Below are 24372 nucleotides of genomic sequence, written 5' to 3'. Positions count from 1 at the left end.
CAATTACAAGAAACGTTTGACCTCTGTGCTTGCAAACAAGGGTTTTTCCACTAAGTATTAAGTCTTTTATTGTTAGAGGGTTCAAAAACTTATTTCACTCAATGAAATGCAAATCAGTTGCTCTCTTTTATTTAAGGTTATTTTTTCGATTTTCCTTTTGATGTGCTATCTGCCACTGTTAAAATAAACCTACCATTGAAATGATACTGTTCTGAGACTTTTCATTTCTTTGTCATTGGAAAAACTTACAAAATCAGTGAGGGGTCAAATAATTATTTCCTCCACTGTAGATATATATATATATATAGAGATAGAGATAGAGATAGAGATAGATATATCTTGTCACTTTCTCCAAAACATCTGTGCAAATAACGAATTAAAATTGGGCTGTGTGAAGTCCGTAAATTATCGTCCGTATAACGTCTGTGGAACCACGGCTGTCCCGTCATTACTGGTAATATTACATCAGAGCCACGGCTGTCCCGGCATTACCAGTAATATAACATCAGAACTATGGCTGTCCCGGCATTACCAGTAATATAACATCAGAACCACGGCTGTCCCGGCATTACCAGTAATATAACATCAGAACCACGGCTGTCCCGGCATTACCAGTAATATAACATCAGAACTATGGCTGTCCCGGCATTACCAGTAATATAACATCAGAACCACGGCTGTCCCGGCATTACCAGTAATATAACATCAGAACCACGGCTGTCCCGTCATTACTGGTAATATTACATCAGAGCCACGGCTGTCCCGGCATTACCAGTAATATAACATCAGAACTATGGCTGTCCCGGCATTACCAGTAATATAACATCAGAACCACGGCTGTCCCGGCATTACCAGTAATATAACATCAGAACCACGGCTGTCCCGGCATTACCAGTAATATAACATCAGAACTATGGCTGTCCCGGCATTACCAGTAATATAACATCAGAACCACGGCTGTCCCGGCATTACCAGTAATATAACATCAGAACCACGGCTGTCCCGGCATTACCAGTAATATTACATCAGAACCACGGCTGTCCCGGCATTACCAGTAATATTAGATCAGAACCACGGCTGTCCCTGCATTACTGGTAATATTACATCAGAACATGGCTGTCCCGGCATTACCGGTAATATTACATCACAACCATGGCTGTCCGGGCATTACCAGTAATATGACAGAACCACAGCTTTTCCCGGCATTACCAAGTAATATTACATCAGAACCACGGCTGTCCCGGCATTACCAGTAATATTACATCAGAACCACGGCTGTCCTGGCATTACCAGTAATATTACATCAGAACCATGGCTGTCCCGGCATTACCAGTAATATTACATCAGAACCACGGCTGTCCTGCCATTACCAGTAATGTTAAATCAGAGCCATGGCTTTTCCCGGCATTACCAGTAATATTACATGAGAACCCCGGCTGTCCCGGCATTACCAGTAATATTACATCAGAACCACGGCTGTCCCGTCATTACCACTAATATTAGATCAGAACCACGGCTGTCCCGGCATTACCAGTAATATTACATCTGAACCACGGCTGTCCTGGCATTACCAGTAATATTACATCAGAACCACGGCTGTCCCAGCATTACCAGTAATATTAGATCAGATCCACGGCTGTCCCGGCATTACCAGTAATATAACATCAGAACCACGGTGGTCCCGGCATTACTGGTATTATTACATCACAACCATGGCTGTCCGGGCATTACCAGTAATATGACAGAACCACGGCTTTTCCCGGCATTACTAGTAATATAACATCAGAACCACGGCTGTCCCGGCATTACCAGTAATATTACATCAGAACCACGGCTGTCCCGGCATTACCAGTAATATTACATCAGAACCACGGCTGTCCCGGCATTACCAGTAATATTACATCAGAACCACGGCTGTCCCGGCATTACCAGTAATATTACATCAGAACCACGGCTGTCCTGGCATTACCAGTAATATTTCATCAGAACCAAGGCTCTCCCAGCATTACCAGTAATATTAGATCAGAACCACGGCTGTCCCTGCATTACTGGTAATATTAGATCAGAACCATGGCTGTCCTGGCATTACCGGTAATATTTCATCAGAACCATGGCTGTCCCGGCATTACCGGTAATATTACATCACAACCATGGCTGTCTGGGCATTACCAGTAATATTACATCAGAACCACGGCTGTCCCGTCATTACCACTAATATTAGATCAGAACCACGGCTGTCCCGGCATTACCAGTAATATTACATCTGAACCACGGCTGTCCTGGCATTACCAGTAATATTACATCAAAACCACGGCTGTCCGAGCATTACCAGTAATATTAGATCAGATCCACGGCTGTCCCAGCATTACCAGTAATATTACATCAAAACCACGGCTGTCCGAGCATTACCAGTAATATTAGATCAGATCCACGGCTGTCCCAGCATTACCAGTAATATTAGATCAGATCCACGGCTGTCCCAGCATTATCAGTAATGTTACATCATAGCCACGGTGGTCCCGGCATTACTGGTAATATTACATCACAACCATGGCTGTCCAGGCATTACCAGTAATATGACAGAACCACGGCTTTTCCCGGCATTACTAGTAATATAACATCAGAACCACGGCTGTCCCGGCATTACCAGTAATATTAGATCAGAACCACGGCTTTCCCGGCATTACCAGTAATATTACATCAGAGCCATGGCTGTCCCGGCATTACCAGTAATATTACATCAGAACCACGGCCGTCCCAGCATTACCAGTAATTACATCAGAACCACTGCCGTCCCAGCATTACCAGTAATACATCAGAACCACGGCTGTACCGTCATTACCACTAATATTACATCAGAGCCACGGCTGTCCCGGCATTACCAGTAATATTACATCAGAACCACGGCTGTCCCGTCATTACCAGTAATATAACATTAGAACCACTGCTGTCCCGACATTACCAGTAATATTACATCAGAACCACGGCTGTCCCAGGCTTACCAGTAATGTTACATCAGAACCACGGCTGTCCCGGCATTACATGTAATATTTCATCAGAACCATGGTTGTCCTAGCATTACCACTAATATTACATCAGAACCACGGCTGTCCCGGCATTACCAGTAATGTTACATCAAAGCCACGGCTGTCCCGGCATTACCAGTAATATAACATCAGAACCACGGCTGTCCCAGCATTACCAGTAATATTAGATCAGATCCACGGCTGTCCCAGCATTATCAGTAATGTTACATCAGAGCCACGGTGGTCCCTGCATTACTGGTATTATTACATCACAACCATGGCTGTCCGGGCATTACCAGTAATATGACAGAACCACGGCTTTTCCCGGCATTACTAGTAATATAACATCAGAACCACGGCTGTCCCGGCATTACCAGTAATATTACATCAGAACCACGGCTGTCCCGGCATTACCAGTAATATTACATCAGAACCACGGCTGTCCCGGCATTACCAGTAATATTACATCAGAACCACGGCTGTCCCGGCATTACCAGTAATATTACATCAGAACCACGGCTGTCCTGGCATTACCAGTAATATTTCATCAGAACCAAGGCTCTCCCAGCATTACCAGTAATATTAGATCAGAACCACGGCTGTCCCTGCATTACCGGTAATATTAGATCAGAACCATGGCTGTCCCTGCATTACCGGTAATATTTCATCAGAACCATGGCTGTCCCGGCATTACCGGTAATATTACATCACAACCATGGCTGTCTGGGCATTACCAGTAATATTACATCAGAACCACGGCTGTCCCGTCATTACCACTAATATTAGATCAGAACCACGGCTGTCCCGGCATTACCAGTAATATTACATCTGAACCACGGCTGTCCTGGCATTACCAGTAATATTACATCAAAACCACGGCTGTCCGAGCATTACCAGTAATATTAGATCAGATCCACGGCTGTCCCAGCATTACCAGTAATATTAGATCAGATCCACGGCTGTCCCAGCATTATCAGTAATGTTACATCATAGCCACGGTGGTCCCGGCATTACTGGTAATATTACATCACAACCATGGCTGTCCAGGCATTACCAGTAATATGACAGAACCACGGCTTTTCCCGGCATTACTAGTAATATAACATCAGAACCACGGCTGTCCCGGCATTACCAGTAATATTACATCAGAACCACAGCTGTCCCGTCATTACCAGTAATATTACATCAGAACCACGGCTGTCCCGGCATTACCAGTAATATTAGATCAGAACCACGGCTTTCCCGGCATTACCAGTAATATTACATCAGAGCCATGGCTGTCCCGGCATTACCAGTAATATTACATCAGAACCACGGCCGTCCCAGCATTACCAGTAATTACATCAGAACCACTGCCGTCCCAGCATTACCAGTAATACATCAGAACCACGGCTGTACCGTCATTACCACTAATATTACATCAGAGCCACGGCTGTCCCGGCATTACCAGTAATATTACATCAGAACCACGGCTGTCCCGTCATTACCAGTAATATAACATTAGAACCACTGCTGTCCCGACATTACCAGTAATATTACATCAGAACCACGGCTGTCCCAGGCTTACCAGTAATGTTACATCAGAACCACGGCTGTCCCGGCATTACATGTAATATTTCATCAGAACCATGGTTGTCCTAGCATTACCACTAATATTACATCAGAACCACGGCTGTCCCGGCATTACCAGTAATGTTACATCAAAGCCACGGCTGTCCCGGCATTACCAGTAATATAACATCAGAACCACGGCTGTCCCGGCATTACCAGTAATATTTCATCAGAACCATGGCTGTCCCAGCATTACCAGTAATATTAGATCAGAACCACGGCTGTCCCTGCATTACTGGTAATATTACATCAGAACATGGCTGTCCCGGCATTACCGGTAATATTACATCACAACCATGGCTGTCCGGGCATTACCAGTAATATTAGATCAGAACCACGGCTGTCTCGGCATTACCAGTAATATTAGATCAGAACCACGGCTGTCCCGACATTACCAGTAATATTACATCAGAACCACGTCTGTCCCGGCATTACCAGTAATATGACAGAACCACAGCTTTTCCCGGCATTACCAAGTAATATTACATCAGAACCACGGCTGTCCCGGCATTACCAGTAATTTTACATCAGAACCACGGCTGTCCTGGCATCACCAGTAATATTACATCAGAACCATGGCTGTCCCGGCATTACCAGTAATATTACATCAGAACCACGGCTGTCCCGTCATTACCAGTAATGTTAAATCAGAGCCATGGCTTTTTCCGGCATTACCAGTAATATTACATGAGAACCACGGCTGTCCTGGCATTACCAGTAATATTACATCAGAACCACGGCTGTCCCGTCATTACCACTAATATTAGATCAGAACCACGGCTTTCCCGGCATTACCAGTAATATTACATCAGAACCACGGCTGTCCTGGCATTACCAGTAATATTACATCAGAACCACGGCTGTCCTGGCATTACCAGTAATATTACATCAGAACCACGGCTGTCCTGGCATTACCAGTAATATTAGATCAGATCCACGGCTGTCCCGGCATTACCAGTAATATTACATCAGAACCACGGCTGTCCCGTCATTACCACTAATATTAGATCAGAACCACGGCTTTCCCGGCATTACCAGTAATATTACATCAGAACCACGGCTGTCCTGGCATTACCAGTAATATTACATCAGAACCACGGCTGTCCCAGCATTACCAGTAATATTAGATCAGAACCACGGCTGTCCCGGCATTACCAGTAATATTACATCAGAACCACGGCTGTCCCAGCATTACCAGTAATATTAGATCAGATCCACGGCTGTCCCAGCATTGCCAGTAATATTAGATCAGATCCACGGCTGTCCCAGCATTATCAGTAATGTTACATCAGAGCCACGGCGGTCCCGGCATTACTGGTAATATTACATCAGAGCCACGGTGGTCCCGGCATTACTGGTAATATTACATCAGAACCACGGCTGTCCCTGCATTACTGGTAATATTACATCACAACCATGGCTGTCCGGGCATTACCAGTAATATGACAAAACCACGGCTTTTCCCGGCATTACTAGTAATATAACATCAGAACCATGGCTGTCCCGGCATTACCAGTAATATTACATCAGAACCACGGCTGTCCCGGCATTACCGGTAATATTACATCAGAACCACGGCTGTCCCGGGATTACCAGTAATATTACGTCAGAACCACGGCTGTCCCGGCATTACCAGTAATATTACATCAGAACTGTATAAGGTAAGTTTCACTCACCTGGGGCTTCTACCAGCCCTTTGCAGCCGCTCTGTTCCTGCGCCGGTCCCCCGCAGTGAGTCAGTTTCGTTCTCGCCCACTAGCCTGTCGATGGCCACTGCGATTGGCGGCCCCGGCCACGTGCGTCCTTGATTACGCTTTTGTTGCCGGGAGCGTCCTGCGCCAAACAAGATATTCTCATTTTGCTCATGTACAGGATTCTCCCAGCGGCGGGAACGTAATCAAGGACACGTGTGGCCAGGGCTGCCCAGGCGCAGTGGCCATCCACATGGCTGAGCTGGCAAGAATGAAACTTAGTGGCAGTGGGGGACCGGAGGATCGATCTGTGACGTCGAGGGCACAGGGTGGCTGCAGGGGGCTGGTAGAAGAACCAGGTAAGTGAATTTTAATCGAATTTACATAGGCTAGTACTTCACACATTCAGCATACAGAACATAGACAAGATGGATTCGCCATAAGGTCACACAAGATGGCTTCCATGTCCTGTATACCATCACACTGCATATATCATTACGGGGGTGACATCCATCCACAGAGTGAAAAACGCTAGAGTATTGTCAAAATAGAGGTGCCAAACTGGTTGGTGGACTTACTTCCTCATTGGAGACTCAGTATGTTTCTTCCAACTCAAAATAAAAATGTATTAATCACTCCAACAATGCTGCAACATGTTTCACTGGCCTGCAGCCGCTTCATCAGGCAAGTGAAAAAGGGGAGCAACTGAAAAACCATGAAAACTACACGAAAAATGTGCAATAAAAAGTTCAACTGTGATTCAGAAAACATCAAACCTAACAGCGATTGTCTACTACCTGTATACCTCTAAGGTTAGAGACACAACACAGAGCATTTTTCCGGTCGATTTCATTTAAAAAAAAAAAACACTTCCACTGATTTGCATTAAAATAATGGAAAACGTGCTACGATGGTGATTTTTCTAAAAATTGCGGTCGCGGCTATTTTGCTGTGATTTGACCACTATTTTTTAACTAGTTCACACTTACCTTTACGGACCAGAGCAATTTTCAGCTGTCAGTGCTCCCTTCATTCACCAATAGCTTTATTATTACTTATCACGACAAAATGACCTATACCTTGTTTTTTTTTTTTTTTGCCACAAATTAGGCTTTTTCAGGGTGATTTTTTTTTTTCATTAAGTATTTTCTATGCATTTTATAGGTAAAAACCAAGAATTTTTTTTTTAAAGAAATACACCATTTCTCCTATTCCATCCCCTATAGTATTAAAATAGGCAATGCTACTATAAATTAAACCCACACATTTTATTTGCCCGTTTAGTCCCGGGTATAACAACCTTTAAATTATGTTCCTAGTACAATGTATGTTAATATTATATTCTTTGGAAATAAAGGTGTGGTTTTTTTTTCTGTCCAGTCAATAAATTAAAAGCCTTTATTTACTAAATGAACAGTAATAAACCCTCATGACATACATATAAAAAATGCTGAGTCCCTAACGTAACTATGATTTTTTTTAACTTTTTTTTTTTTTTTTTTTTTATGGTATCACATTTTTTTTAAACAAATGGTACGTTTTGGTAACTATAGTGGAGGGGGGAGTAAGGGGTTTAAAATTAATGGGGGATTTTTTTTTTTTAAAGCGGTATAAAACCCTGACCTAATATTCAATAAAAACCTGTTTTCCTACTGTTTATATGCCACTTTATTCATTATGTATTGGAGGCAGAAATGCTTTCAGTGTCTGTCTATGGCCTCCAGCTCCTGCACAGTCAGATAATGTCACATTCCTCACTTGATACAATTAAGTAAACACAAGATAACATTATCTAAACTTCGGATGCGTCCGGATTTCTCTGCACTGAATTTTCTAGTCCTGTGTGTAACCCTTTCAATGCTGTTCTAGTAAAACGAAAAAATGCTGGTTGTATATAATATGCTGTAAATAATTTTTTAGAGCAAAGAAATGCTGGGTTTCATTCCGCTTTAATTACTTTAATTTCACGTGTGTAATATTTTTTGGCCGCTAGATGTCACTGAACAGGACAGAGGAAGTAGTGTAAATCTGTGTATGTACTTTCTTTTGGGAATGACCATCAGCATCTCATTGATTCCGGTTGATTATTCGCTACGCATTCCCATTCCTGTGCACTGTGTGGGCATGGCATGTACTCTGGGGGTATGGTGTGGGTGTGGCATGCCTTGTGGGGGTGTGGCATGCCTGATGGGGATATGGTGTGGGTGTAGCATGCCTTGTGGGGTGTGTGGCATGCCTGATGGGGATATGGTGTGGGTGTGGCATGCATGGTGTGGATGTGGTGTGCCCTGTGGAGGCGTGGCATGCATGGTGTGGGTGTGACATGCCCTGTGGGGGTGTGGTATGCACAGTGTGGGCATTGAATTCACAGTGGTGGCGTGGAATGCATGGTATGGGCGTGGCATGCACCTGCAGAGGGGAGATTGGGCTGTCAGGGTACCTCTCTAGCAGATGCCCACTGACTGTTGGCTTAATTTGCAGTTCCTGGCCGGCCTGATAAGCACGGTGGTGTTGGACATCCTTATCCTCGCCTTGTACTTTGCTGCTTTTGAAGCAGTAACTGAAAAAGATTCTAGAAGAGATCTGTTCCGCTTCAGTGGAGGGATGGCCATCCTGAGTCTATTGCTGAAGCCGTTGTCAAGTTTCTTCACATACCACATGTATGTGGAGCGCGGAGGGGAGTGCAACCTCAGCCTGGGTGAGTGAACCTCATGTCATATCTACAACTCTGCTACTGGAGGACTCTGCTGATCACCACACCCCCTCTCCAACTCTGCTGATAACCACACCCCCTCTCCAACTCTGCTGATAACCACACCCCCTCTCCAACTCTGCTGATAACCACACACCCTCTCCAACTCTGCTGATAACCACACCCCCTCTCCAACTCTGCTGATAACCACACCCCCTCTCCAACTCTGCTACTGGGGATCGCCACACTTCCTCTCCAACTCTGCTACTGGAGATCTCTGGTAATCACCTGTGCTGGAGATCTGTCTCCTGATCCTCTCACCAGATTCCTGCATATCACCCCAACATCTGTCACCAGAGCCCGGCATATCACCCCAACATCTGTCACACACTACAGCCCGGCATATCACCCCAACATCTGTCACACCACAGCCCGGCATATCACCCCAACATCTGTCACACCAGAGCCCGGCATATCACCCCAACATCTGTCACACCAGAGCCCGGCATATCACCCCAACATCTCTCACACCACAGCCCGGCATATCACCCCAACATCTCACACCACAGCCCGGCATATCACCCCAACATCTCACACCAGAGCCCGGCATATCACCCCAACATCTGTCACACCACAGCCCGGCATATCACCCCAACATCTCACACCAGAGCCCGGCATATCACCCCAACATCTGTCACACCAGAGCCCCGCATATCACCATAACATCTCTCACACCAGAGCCCCACATATCACCCCAACATCTGTCACACCAGAGCCCGGCATATCACCCCCACATCTGTCACACCAGAGCCCGGCATATCACCCCCACATCTGTCACACCAGAGCCCGGCATATCACCCCCACATCTGTCACACCAGAGCCCGGCATATCACCCCCACATCTGTCACACCAGAGCCCGGCATATCACCCCAACATCTGTCACACCAGAGCCCGGCATATCACCCCAACATCTGTCACACCAGAGCCTGGCATATCACCCCAACATCTGTCACACCAGAGCCTGGCATATCACCCCAACATCTGTCACACCAGAGCCTGGCATATCACCCCAACATCTGTCACACCAGAGCCTGGCATATCACCCCAACATCTGTCACACCAGAGCCTGGCATATCACCCCAACATCTGTCACACCAGAGCCCGGCATATCACCCCAACATCTGTCACACCAGAGCCCGGCATATCACCCCAACATCTGTCACACCAGAGCCCGGCATATCACCCCAACATCTGTCACACCAGAGCCCGGCATATCACCCCAACATCTCACACCACAGCCCGGCATATCACCCCAACATCTCACACCAGAGCCCGGCATATCACCCCAACATCTGTCACACCAGAGCTCTGCATTTCACCCCAACATCAGGGATAGAGGATAGGAGTATGTGGTGAATTGGTGGGATTGCCGTGCGTGGCCTGGAGTGAATCATGGATGGAGGATAGGATTGGTGGGATTGGTGCATTAATAACCTGACCACTATTCCTCCTCCAGCAGAACTTGTGCTCTCCGGACCGGGTAAGGTGGAGCGTTTCTGCTGCTCCAGAAGCCCATTGAGGAGAGGGGGTTATACTTGGAACCTCTCCAGCAAACTTATTGTATTCAGCCCAGAAACCCAATTCATGGAAGTAATGCTGACTTATATGATCACTTATGTAAATAGTCTGGTTGTGCTGTGTTTCAAAATCCAATTTAATAAAGCGTTATTAGCAGGACCAGATACATTTAGCATTGGCAAAGCCTTAGCTTGGAACGGGTGGTTGTGGGATTCTAGGCATGGGCAGGGTATAGCATTAGCGTGGGACGGGTGGTTGTGGGATTCTAGGCATGGGCAGGGTATAGCATTAGCGTGGGAGGGGTGGTTGTAGGATTCTAGGCATGGGCGGGGTATAGTGTTAGCGTGGGAGGGGTGGTTGTAGGATTCTAGGCATGGGCAGGGTATAGCATTAGCGTGGGAGGGGTGGTTGTAGGATTCTAGACATGGGCAGGGTATAGCGTTAGCGTGGGAGGGGTGGTTGTAGGATTCTAGACATGGGCAGGGTATAGCGTTAGCGTGGGAGGGGTGGTTGTAGGATTCTAGGCATGGGCGGGGTATAGCATCAGCATGGGAGGGGGGGTTGTGGGATTCTAGGCATGGGCAGGGTATAGCATTAGCGTGGGAGGTGGGGTTGTGGGATTCTAGGCATGGGCAGGGTATAGCGTTAGCGTGGGAGGGGTGGTTGTAGGATTCTAGGCATGGGCGGGGTATAGCATTAGCATGGGAGGGGGGGTTGTGGGATTCTAGGCATGGGCAGGGTATAGCATTAGCATGGGAGGTGGGGTTGTGGGATTCTAGGCATGGGCAGGGTATAGCATTAGCATGGGAGGGGGGGTTGTGGGATTCTAGGCATGGGCAGGGTATAGCATTAGCGTGGGAGGGGGGGTTGTGGAATTCTAGGCATGGGCAGGGTATAGCGTTAGCGTGGGAGGGGTGGTTGTAGGATTCTAGGCATGGGCAGGGTATAGCATTAGCATGGGAGGGGTGGTTGTAGGATTCTAGGCATGGGCAGGGTATAGCATTAGCGTGGGAGGTGGGGTTGTGGGATTCTAGGCATGGGCAGGGTATAGCATTAGCGTGGGAGGGGGGGTTGTGGGATTCTAGGCATGGGCAGGGTATAGCGTTAGCGTGGGAGGGATGGTTGTAGGATTCTAGGCATGGGCAGGGTATAGCGTTAGCGTGGGAGGGTGGTTGTAGGATTCTAGGCATGGGCAGGGTATAGCATTAATCGCAAGACAGGTATAACAGAGGCGCCAAACAATAGTAAAATGGTTAAAATCCGTTTAAAAAGGTGGAAGTTGATGGACTCACCTCCCTCTGGTAGAAAAGAACCAGACAAAGAACACTAAAATAGCAATAACCAGTTATTAGGAAGCTCCAAGTATGCAACGCATTTCACGGGTCACTATCCCACTTCATCAGGCAACAGGTATGGAGAACACTAGGGGAAATAAAGAAAAACAATGCCAGGGGATGCTTGGTTCACGACCCCCCCCAAAACAAATACATCGATTAAAACCTGGATCAATATCCTATGATGGGCATGGGCAGGGTATAGCATTAGCGTGGGATTCCAGGCATGGGCAGGGTATAGCATTAGCATGGGAGGGGGGGTTGTGGGATTCTAGGCATGGGCAGGGTATAGCATTAGCATGGGAGGGGTGGTTGTAGGATTCTAGGCATGGGCAGGGTATAGCATTAGCGTGGGACGGGTGGTTGTGGGATTCTAGGCATGGGCAGGGTATAGGATCCAGATACCACAGGTGGTTGTAGATAAATGTATTTGGATCTGTCGTGTGTCAGAGTAGTGAAGTCACAATCAGATTCTTGTAGACTGTGTTGTCTTTTTCGGTCCTCCTGAGTCGCGCGGTAATGCCGCTTCCTCATAGGCTTGTTCTAATATTGATTATTTGTTTATGTTCCTCAGGATTTCTCAGTGCGCCGCGGGATCGCAGCACATACCAGACAATCGACCACGCAGAGGCTCCTCCCGATCCGGACAACAAGATGCCATCTCGGTACTGAGTGTTTGTCCAGCAGATGTGCATCGGCTGCTGAAGATGGCGGACGGCGGTGGATTGTAACGGCCGCGTCCTGCCGCTGGTGATGACTGGCAATTGTCAATGACCGAACTGCCTGTTTATAATAATCTGTGTATATATCTGATGAAATAAGTGCCGCAATAAGCCCTGAAATGTGATTTGTTTGTGGAATTCATTGCTCTGATCTGTTGGGTGTCTTTTATGTTGTTCGTTATTGAGGAGTAAAATGTATATAATATTCCGCCTTGCCTCCATGACACGCCACGTAATCTGTATATATTATGCCGCTCTGTCTGCCCTGTCCGTCAGAGCCAGCACTGAACCAGATGGATTGGGTGTGGCCTTGCCTGTCGGAGCAGTACTGAACCAGATGGATTGGGTGTGGCCTTGCACGTCAGAGCCAGCACAGAACCAGATGGATTGGGCGTGGCCTTGCCTGTCGGAGCAGTACTGAACCAGATGGATTGGGTGTGGCCTTGCACGTCAGAGCCAGCACAGAACCAGATGGATTGGGCGTGGCCTTGCCTGTCGGAGCAGTACTGAACCAGATGGATTGGGTGTGGCCTTGCACGTCAGAGCCTGCACAGAACCAGATGGATTGGGCGTGGCCTTGCCTGTCAGAGCCAGCACTGAACCAGATGGATTGGGTGTGGCCTTGCCTGTCAGAGCCAGCACTGAACCGGATGGATTGGGTGTGGCCTTGCCATCAGAGCCAGCACTGAAGCAGAGGGATTGGGCGTGGCCTTGCCCGTCAGAGCCAGCACGGAAACTGGATGGATTGGGTGTAGCCTTGCCATCAGAGCCACGTTATTTCGCCTTATTTAAATGAAGCACATTCAGCTTTATGATCGCCTCTGTCTTACACTGCTACCTGGTTCTCATGGACTCCATACTCTTCTCTAGAGGGTCTCGTTTCTGTCCTGAGGGGTCCTGGAGGCGGAGCAGTGCTTTTCAGCGCTGCTAGATTTGGGCGCAGCCGGCGCCTCCATAGACTACAATAGGAATCACTCCTATTGAAGCGCTCAGTGAGTAACGGCGGCGCCATCAGAAGACAGAGCCGAGGTTGCTTAAAAACATAATAATTCGGCCTCCAGCAATCGCTGGAAGCCGAATTATTTCATTCCCCCACTATCCATGTCGGCCTGGAGGGGGAATAGTAATTAAATCGGCCCGGACTTGTGCAGAAGCAGGATCAGCTATATACCGCTGTATCCTGCGCCCAAGTCTACCGGCGCCGATTTCAAATGTACTCATCTCTGGAGGATCTCCAATGAGCATACAGGAATAAGTCATATACTTTACCCAGAGACACAGTCTGCTTTCTGGGGCTGGTGGCTGTTAGAAGTCTTTACAAGACATAAGTGGTGGTCTGTCGGTAGAGGTGGACTTTCCATGGGGGGGCTGATTATTTAGCATCCAGCTGCTACACTCCATCTGTGGTGTAACCAGATTTTCTTGCGGTCTTAGGCTCTCTCCTGTCATTGGATGATGCTGCAGCAGGCCACTCCTTGGATGAACAGAGACAACCAACCAGCAAGATCCCGATCACTGCAAAACCTTTACTTGCACCTGTCCGAGGACTTCTATGCAAAGCGCAGCCTGGTCTGCAGGGTATACAGAGGGGTGATACGACCCTTTACCAAGCCATGGAAACGGACTGGCCATTCCCCACCTCCTACATAAGACCTAATATGCTGCTCATTCATTGTTTCCTGTTGCCTAATACGTCTTATGAAAGACCCGTACATCGCGAAATGCTTCTGAATTTCTTGTTAATGTGTTGTCACTGGTCTCTAGTGTTGGGATAGGCCGCCCCCTCAGTGATGTCACTGGTCTCTAGTGTTGGTATAGGCCGCTCCCCTCAGTGATGTCACTGGTCTCTAGGGTTCTGATAGGCCGCCCCCACATTGATGTCACTGGTCTCTAGTGTTTGGATAGGCCGCCCCCTCAGTGATGTCACTGGTCTCTAGTGTTGGTATAGGCCGCTCCCCTCAGTGATGTCACTGGTCTCTAGGGTTCTGATAGGCCGCCCCCACATTGATGTCACTGGTCTCTAGTGTTGGGGTAGGCCACCTCCTCAGTGATTTCACAGGTCTCTAGTGATGGGATAGGCCGCCCCGTCAGTGATGTCACTGGTCGCTAGTATTGGTATAGGCCACACCCTCATTGATGTCACTGGTAACTCTGGAATGGTAGTTAGCACTTGGCAGAAATTGCATTGCTTTGCTTTTGTAACTTCTTCCTCTTTGTGCCTTACTCAGGATTGTATGTAAAGTCCTTTTTCAGCTGCCTTTACATGTTTTGTGTTACTGTTTGTATTATAAAGAAGCATTCCTTGTTTGGTAAAGAAAAATATAATATATTTGGTGCCTTTTAAGGATAATAAATTCTGTTTACTGGAATAATGTTTAGTTGTGTGATAATTGGCATCATTCATTGTGAACCCGCATGTTCATCCCCTCCTAGACTCCCGTCCAATCAGATGCGATTACACTATGGACACGCCCAGAATGAAGATTCATGATTGCTTCAGGTGACAATGTACTGTGACATCAGAAGCCTCTGGGAAGATCTTACATCACCAGCCGTCCACAAGACGCCATCCATGCCAGAAAAACTCCTTTGTGTGAAACTTTAAAGGACAACTGAAGTGAGAGGGATATGGAAGCTGCCATATTTCCTGTTAAGCAATACCAGTTGCCTGGCTATTCTGCTGATCCTCTGCCTCTAATACTTCAGCCACAGCCCCTGAAAAAGCATGCAGCATATCAGGTGTTTCTGTACGTCTGCACCGCCTGCGTTACAGCCCTCATTAATTCACCCCACCTGCGTTACAGCCCTCGTACCTCCCCACCACCTGCGTTACAGCCCTTGTACCTCCCCACCACCTGCGTTACAGCCCTTGTACCTCCCCACCACCTGCGTTACAGCCCTCATACCTCCCCACCACCTGCGTTACAGCCCTCGTACTTCCGCACCGCCTGCGTTACAGCCCTCGTTCTTCCGCACCGCCTGCGTTACAGCCCTCGTACCTCCGCACCGCCTGCGTTACAGCCCTCGTACCTCCCCACCGCCTGCGTTACAGCCCTCATACCTCCGCACCGCCTGCGTTACAGCCCTCGTACCTCCGCACCGCCTGCGTTACAGCCCTCGTACCTCCGCACCGCCTGCGTTACAGCCCTCGTACCTCCGCACCGCCTGCGTTACAGCCCTCGTACCTCCGCACCGCCTGCGTTACAGCCCTCGTACCTCCGCACCGCCTGTGTTACAGCCCTCGTACCTCCGCACCGCCTGTGTTACAGCCCTCGTACCTCCGCACCGCCTGCGTTACAGCCCTCGTACCTCCGCACCACCGGTGTTACAGCCCTGGTAGTTCCACACCACTTTCGTTACAGCCCTCATTAATTCGCACCACCGGTGTTACAGCCCTCGTACCTCCCCACCACTTGCGTTACAGCCCTCATTAATTCGCACCACCTGCGTTACAGCCCTCGTACCCCCGCACCACCTGCGTTACACCCCTCGTACCTCCGCACCACCTGCGTTACAGCCCTCATACATCCCCACCACCTGTTACAGCCCTCGTACCTCCGCACCACCTGCGTTACAGCCCTCGTACCTCCGCACCACCTGCGTTACAGCCCTCGTACATCCGCACCACCGGTGTTACAGCCCTGGTAGTCGGGAGGTTTTTAAAGTGCGCATTTCTTTATCCAATTCTTTACTTCAACAAATGCTGATGTAATGGGGCTTCTCCTGCACATCCCGCTCCATAGCACACCCATACACACTGCCGGCTAAACAGTCACCTGACACCATCACTAAAGATAACTTGGGTGATATTTATCCCAGGTTTGTGTGGAGCTTTAGACACAATCTTACACGTTTGTATTTTGGAATGTTAATTTGAGGATGTAGAAATACAGCAATAAATTGAGACCTTTATTTGTGGAATGGGAGGCGTTAGAATAGCTGTCAGATGTGCACTTCTTTCTCCCCAGACCAGCAGTGTTCGCAGTAAAGCCTCAGATGTCTGAGAGGCAGGAAGTGAGGAAACCGAAGAGGCAGGAAGTGAGGAAACCGAAGAGGCAGGAAGTGAGGAAACCGAAGAGGCAGGAGGGGAGGAAACCGAAGAGGCAGGAAGTGAGGAAACCGAAGAGGCAGGAGGGGAGGAAACCAGAGAGGCAGGAGGGGAGGAAACCGAAGAGAAAGGAGGGAAGGAAACCGAAGAGAAAGGAGGGGAGGAAACCGAAGAGGCAGGAAGTGAGGAAACCGAAGAGGCAGGAGGGGAGGAAACCGAAGAGGCGGGAGGTGAGGAAACCGAAGAGGCGGGAGGTGAGGAAACCGAAGAGGCGGGAGGGGAGGAAACCGAAGAGGCGGGAGGGGAGGAAACCAGAGAGGCAGGAGGGGAGGAAACCAGAGAGGCAGGAGGCGAGGAAACAGGCCTGAGATTCTTACTGCTTTTCAGATTACCCAGTGACCTCTATCTTTCTCAGTCCTCCTGCAGTGATTCCTGTCAGTTCATCTACAAGATGAGTGACAAGAAGCCTTATGTCAGCCTACTCTGTGTATAGCAGAAACATCCATTCCAGAGTGTTCCCAGCAGAGTCTGCAGTCTCCTACTGAACATTGGAGAATAAGTAACAAGGGCTCAGACTCTGTGTGCATATAATTAGTCAGGAAGGCTCCTGCCGGCTGTATCCTGCACCCAAGTCTCACACACCGATATCTCTCGTACACACTAGCAGGGCCGGTTCTCTCATGAGGCAAGGTGAAACACTTGCATCAGGCGCAGAGATTACAGGGGCAGCATTTTTGTACTGTGTTTACACTAACAGCATGCAGTCAGATTAGGAGAACAAGACTCCCAGCCAGTGTGCTATTGTGCTGAGCTGCAGCATGTCATGTGAGAACATTAAATGAAGTAGAGTAAATTGTCAGGTGCTGTGCGGTCATCCAAATCGGGGGGGGGGGGGGGGGGGGAGCGGAGGGGGCATCCTCATAAGTCTGCCTCAGGCAGCAGAAAGTCTAGAACCGTTCCTGGTCACTAGTCAGGATCACCTGGTGCTCTGCAGCATCTATCCATTCTCCCTCATACTGCTGCATTGTGTGTAGTATATTTGCTGTAAGAGCTAAAATAATGGATTTATATAGCGCCAGCATATTCCGTAGTGCTGTACAGAGATCTTTGTCCTCCTGTCTGGTCATTCTGTCACACTGCCGGATTGTGCAGGATTTTGTGTGAATATTCAGTTTCTCGGGGTGTAAATATTTAATGAGGGTTTAACGTTTCACAGAATAAGCATTTCTTGGCGCTGTGAGGATCCTGCAGAATCGATCTGTCGCTTGAGGAGGGGCTGCTGGTGTCTGTGGTCCACCTTCGGCTGTCATGATGTCATTGCAGATAATGTGTGCTGACCACGCCCCTTCTTTCTGCGATGTGCGGAGTATGATAACCACGCCCCTTTCTGCTGGGATAATGTGCGGAGTATGATGACCACGCCTCTTCCTGCTGGGATAATGTGCAGAGTATGATGACCCAGCCTCTTCCTGCCAGGATGTGTGGAGTGTGATGACCACGCCTCTTCCTGCCAGGATAATGTGCGGAGTATGAGGACCACCCCTCTTGCTGCCGGGATAATGTGCGGAGAATGATGACCACACCTCTTCCTGCCAGGATAATGTGCGGAGTATGATGACCACGCCTCTTCCTGCTTGGATAATGTGCGGAGTATGATGACCACGCACCTTTCTGCTGGGATAATGTGCAGAGTATGATGACCACGCCTCTTCCTGCCAGGATAATGTGTGGAGTATGATGACTACGCCTCTTCCTGCCAGGATAATGTGCGGAGTATGAGGACCACCCCTCTTGCTGCCGGGATAATGTGCGGAGTATGATGACCACGCCTCTTCCTGCTGGGGTAATGTGTGGAGTATGATGACCACACCCCTTGCTGCCGGGATAATATGCGGAGTATGATGACCACGCCTCTTCCTGCTGGGATAATGTGCGGAGTATGATGACCACGCCTCTTCCTGCTGGGATAATGTGCGGAGTATGATGACCACGCCTCTTCCTGCCGGGGTAATATGCGGAGTATGATGACCACACCTCTTCCTGCCAGGATAATGTGTGGAGTATGATGACCACATCCCTTGCTGCCGGGATAATATGCGGAGTATGATGACCACGCCTCTTCCTGCCAGGATAATGTGTGGAGTATGATGACCACGCCTCTTCCTGCTGGGATAATGTGCGGAGTATGATGACCACGACCCTTTCTGCTGGGATAATGTGCGGAGTATGATGACCACGCCTCTTCTTGCTGGGATAATGTGCAGAGTATGATGACCACGCCTCTTCCTGCCAGGATAATGTGTGGAGTATGATGACCACACCTCTTCCTGCCAGGATAATGTGTGGAGTATGATGACCACATCCCTTGCTGCCGGGATAATATGCGGAGTATGATGACCACGCCTCTTCCTGCTGGGATAATGTGCGGAGTATGATGACCACGACCCTTTCTGCTGGGATAATGTGCGGAGTATGATGACCACGCCTCTTCTTGCTGGGATAATGTGCAGAGTATGATGACCACGCCTCTTCCTGCCAGGATAATGTGTGGAGTATGATGACCACGCCTCTTCCTGCCAGGATAATGTGCGGAGTATGAGGACCACCCCTCTTGCTGCCGGGATAATGTGCGGAGTATGATGACCACGCCTCTTCCTGCTGAGGTAATGTGTGGAGTATGATGACCACACCCCTTGCTGCCGGGATAATATGCGGAGTATGATGACCACACCCCTTGCTGCCGGGATAATATGCGGAGTATGATGACCACGCCTCTTCCTGCTGGGATAATGTGCGGAGTATGAGGACCACCCCTCTTGCTGCCGGGATAATGTGCGGAGTATGATGACCACGCCTCTTCCTGCCGGGGTAATATGCGGAGTATGATGACCACACCTCTTCCTGCCGGGATAATGTGTGGAGTATGATGACCACACCCCTTGCTGCCGGGATAATATGCGGAGTATGATGACCACATCCCTTGCTGCCGGGATAATATGCGGAGTATGATGACCACGCCTCTTCCTGCTGGGATAATGTGCGGAGTATGAGGACCACCCCTCTTGCTGCCGGGGTAATATGCGGAGTATGATGACCACACCTCTTCCTGCCAGGATAATGTGTGGAGTATGAGGACTACACCCCTTGCTGCCGGGATAATATGCGGAGTATGAGGACCACCCCTCTTGCTGCCGGGATAATATGCGGAGTATGATGACCACGCCTCTTCCTGCCGGGGTAATATGCGGAGTATGAGGACCACCCCTCTTGCTGCCGGGATAATGTGCGGATTGTGATGACCACACCTCTTCCTGCCAGGATAATGTGCAGAGTATGAGGACCACCCCTCTTGCTGCCGGGATAATGTGCAGAGTTGTTTTGCCTAAGCAAATAGGGTTTTTAAACCCGCTAACTTCACTCACCATTCAAAGATGGAAATAAACAAAATTGCTGCAAAACCTGTATATTCAATTCAAAGAAATAGTTTTAGTCCTACAATCCTGTTACAATATTATCTAAGCCTGCAGAATCATAGTTAGAGTAATTAGAAGCATGCATCAAGACGTTACCAGCTGTTGTAGCATCACCCAGGGAGAATCGGGGGACCTCAACGACCTCGAAGGGGAAACAACTGGAACATACACGAACAGCACGTCTGCTGATCATCTGGAAAGATCCCCAAATCAAAGTGTCTTCCCCCTGCCTTTGACAGAATCGTCATAACCGCGCAAGCGCATAAGCAGCTAGTCAGAACATGTTTCTATTCTGCGCAAGCGCAGAAAGAACAGGTTGCTGCTTCAGTGCGTGATCAAAACATGATCTCACTGCGTGCAAGTGCAGAAAGACCATATGTTGCCAATCCAGCGCCTGAACAGAACATGTTTTTCTTCTACACGAGGGCAAGAAGAACATGTTGCTTTGTGGACAAGGAATGTGAGCAAATGTAAGAAACTTATTGCACAGCAATTCCTTGTTCTTGTTCTGCACAAGGGCAGAAATTACAGCAACTTCTCCAGTTGTAGTGATGAACTATAATAATCCATCCAGTACCAGACAAGAATATAATGCACATTTAACATATATACCTGAACAGTAATCCCATACATTAAAGGATTTTCCATACATTGACAGTCATGTCACAAACGTATCACAGGAGTATGATGACTAGACCACGCCTCTTCCTGCCGGGATAATGTGCGGAGTATGATGACTCTGCCTCTTCCTGCCGGGATAATGTGCGGAGTGTGATTACCCGCCTCTTCCCGCCAGGGTAGTGGAGAGGGTGTGATGGGAGGAGCTGATCCTGTGGGCGGGTCTACAATGATGTCCTCGGCAGCTCTGTGCTCTTGGCCATGGTGGTGGAGAGGGTGTAATGGAAGGAGCTGATCCTGTGGGCGGGTCTACAATCATGTCCTCCAGCAGCTCTGTGCTCTTGGCCATGGTGGTGGAGAGGGTGTGATGGGAGGAGATGATCCTGGGGGCGGGTCTACAATCATGTCCAGTGTGTCCTCCAGCAGCTCTGTACTCTTGGCCATGGCAGTGGAGAGGGTGTGATGGGAGGAGCTGATCCTGGGGGCGGGTCTACAATCATGTCCAGTGTGTCCTCCAGCAGCTCTGTGCTCTTGGCCATGGCAGTGGAGAGGGTGTGATGGGAGGAGCTGATCCTGGGGGCGGGTCTACAATCATGTCCTGTGTGTCCTCCAGCAGCTCTGTGCTCTTGGCCATGGCAGTGGAGAGGGTGTGATGGGAGGAGCTGATCCTGGGGGCGGGTCTACAATCATGTTCTGTGTGTCCTCCAGCAGCTCTGTGCTCTTGGCCATGGCAGTAGAGAGGGTGTGATGGGAGGAGCTGATCCTGGGGGCGGGTCTACAATCATGTCCTGTGTGTCCTCCAGCAGCTCTGTGCTCTTGGCCATGGCAGTGGAGAGGGTGTGATGGGAGGAGCTGATCCTGGGGGCGGGTCTACAATCATGTCCAGTGTGTCCTCCAGCAGCTCTGTGCTCTTGGCCATGGCAGTGGAGAGGGTGTGATGGGAGGAGCTGATCCTGGGGGCGGGTCTACAATCATGTCCTGTGTGTCCTCCAGCAGCTCTGTCTCTTGGCCATGGCAGTGGAGAGGGTGTGATGGGAGGAGCTGATCCTGGGGGCGGGTCTACAATCATGTCCAGTGTGTCCTCCAGCAGCTCTGTGCTCTTGGCCATGGCAGTGGAGAGGGTGTGAGGGGAGGAGCTGATCCTGGGGGCGGGTCTACAATCATGTCCTGTGTGTCCTCCAGCAGCTCTGTGCTCTTGGCCATGGCAGTGGAGAGGGTGTGATGGGAGGAGCTGATCCTGGGGGCGGGTCTACAATCATGTCCAGTGTGTCCTCCAGCAGCTCTGTCTCTTGGCCATGGCAGTGGAGAGGGTGTGATGGGAGGAGCTGATCCTGTGGGCGGGTCTACAATCATGTCCTGTATGTCCTCCAGCAGCTCTGTGCTCTTGGCCATGGCAGTGGAGAGGGTGTGATGGGAGGAGCTGATCCTGTGGGCGGGTCTACAATCATGTCCAGTGTGTCCTCCAGCAGCTCTGTGCTCTTGGCCATGGCAGTGGAGAGGGTGTGATGGGAGGAGCTGATCCTGGGGGCGGGTCTACAATCATGTCCTGTATGTCCTCCAGCAGCTCTGTGCTCTTGGCCATGGCAGTGGAGAGGGTGTGATGGGAGGAGCTGATCCTGTGGGCGGGTCTACAATCATGTCCAGTGTGTCCTCCAGCAGCTCTGTGCTCTTGGCCATGGCAGTGGAGAGGGTGTGATGGGAGGAGCTGATCCTGGGGGCGGGTCTACAATCATGTCCAGTGTGTCCTCCAGCAGCTCTGTGCTCTTGGCCATGGCAGTGGAGAGGGTGTGATGGGAGGAGCTGATCCTGGGGGCGGGTGTGCTTTATGCACATAACAAGCTGAGATCAGGAGTATCTGACTGATTGATTGTAATGTGTGTGCCACGTGGGCTCATAACCAATCTGTGGCAGCCAGTATTCCGTCTGATTTGTAGGGGATCGAATGCTTATTTAACTCAATGACATGCAAACCCGTTTGTAACTTATTTAGTGGTTTCTGGATTTTGGTATTGTCTCTTTGTATTAAAGTTAAACCACCATAACAATTACAAACTGTTCATTTCTTTGCAGATGGGTGACTTTAGGAATTCATCAGGGATGAAATATTTCCCGCATTGCTTCCGTCCCTGGTGATGCCCTGTAAGGAACACTTGTCTGCTCTCCTGCAGGGATGATTGCTCCACAGATTCTGCATGCTTGGCTCGTGTCTGGATCAGATATTGCCTAGCTTGTAGTTTGGCTGCCAGGTTGGCGTAGTCAGCAGGTTTCTGGGGTCTGTACATCGGGGGGCTGCTTCTCATTTAATATACAGCAGAGATGAATTGTCTGCCAAGTCACCACATTATCCATGCTGCGGACGGCTACCCACCCCAGCGACACGTTCTGAGGCCGGGGACATTAATCACAGCAATGACAGCTGGTGAAAACAACTTGTTCAAAGGGCTGTCACCTGACACAGAAACTAAAATCTAAAGATCAGCGAATCCGGGGAGATTAATACGCCAGCTTTATAAACCGGACTGGCAAACGGCAAACTCAGAAGGCAAGATCTAAAGATCGGCGAATTAGGTGAGATTCATCCGCCAGCATTATAAACCGGACTGGCAAATGGCAGAATCCGGAGAGATTTGTCTGCCAGCTTTATAAACTAGACGGGAGAATGGCAAACTCAGAAACCCCTGCTCAAAGCAGATCAGAATCTCCATCAAAATTTACTGGCAAGCGGATAGACACACAACACAAGACAGAGGGGGCGCTCTATAGGCAGTAGCAGTGTTAGGCCAGAGCTGCAGCCGCTAGGGGGCGCTCTATAGGCAGTAGCAGTGTTAGGCCAGAGCTGCAGCCACTAGGGGGCGCTCTATAGGCAGTAGCAGTGTTGGGCCAGAGCTGCAGCCACTAGGAGAGCGCTCTATAGGCAGTAGCAGTGTTAGGCCAGAGCTGCAGCCACTAGGGGCGCTCTATAGGCAGTAGCAGGGTCAGGCCAGAGCTGCAGCCACTAGGGGGCGCTCTATAGGCAGTAGCAGTGTTAGGCCAGAGCTGCAGCCACTAGGGGGCGCTCTATAGGCAGTAGCAGTGTTGGGCCAGAGCTGCAGCCACTAGGGGAGCTCTCTATAGGCAGTAGCAGTGTTAGGCCAGAGCTGCAGCCACTAGGGAGTGCTCTATAGGCAGTAGCAGTGTTAGGCCAGAGCTGCAGCCACTAGGAGAGCGCTCTATAGGCAGTAGCAGTGTTAGGCCAGAGCTGCAGCCGCTAGGGGGCGCTCTATAGGCAGTAGCAGTGTTAGGCCAGAGCTGCAGCCACTAGGGGGCGCTCTATAGGCAGTAGCAGTGTTGGGCCAGAGCTGCAGCCACTAGGAGAGCGCTCTATAGGCAGTAGCAGTGTTAGGCCAGAGCTGCAGCCACTAGGGGCGCTCCATAGGCAGTAGCAGTGTTAGGCCAGAGCTGCAGCCACTAGGGGGCGCTCTATAGGCAGTAGCAGTGTTAGGCCAGAGCTGCAGCCACTAGGGGGCGCTCTATAGGCAGTAGCAGTGTTGGGCCAGAGCTGCAGCCACTAGGGGAGCTCTCTATAGGCAGTAGCAGTGT

At 49.5% G+C, this 24372-nt stretch overlaps 1 protein-coding gene across 1 annotated transcript in view; it reads left to right on the top strand.

The window, feature by feature from the left end:
- Window positions 1-15026, top strand: part of AGTRAP (angiotensin II receptor associated protein) — a 28154-nt gene extending 13128 nt beyond the window's left edge. Inside the window, exons 4-5 of the mRNA XM_068238756.1 lie at window positions 8810-9026; window positions 12507-15026. Coding sequence (XP_068094857.1) covers window positions 8810-9026; window positions 12507-12604 — 315 coding nt within the window. The 3' untranslated portion in view covers window positions 12605-15026. The remainder of the gene's footprint in view (window positions 1-8809; window positions 9027-12506) is intronic.
- Window positions 15027-24372: the final 9346 nt, after the last annotated feature.

This window comes from Hyperolius riggenbachi, chromosome 6 (genome assembly GCF_040937935.1).
Source record: "Hyperolius riggenbachi isolate aHypRig1 chromosome 6, aHypRig1.pri, whole genome shotgun sequence".
Classification (NCBI taxonomy): Eukaryota; Metazoa; Chordata; class Amphibia; order Anura; family Hyperoliidae; genus Hyperolius; species Hyperolius riggenbachi.
The sequence above is the reverse complement of the archived record's forward strand: the minus strand, read 5'-3'. Positions and strand labels throughout refer to the sequence as shown.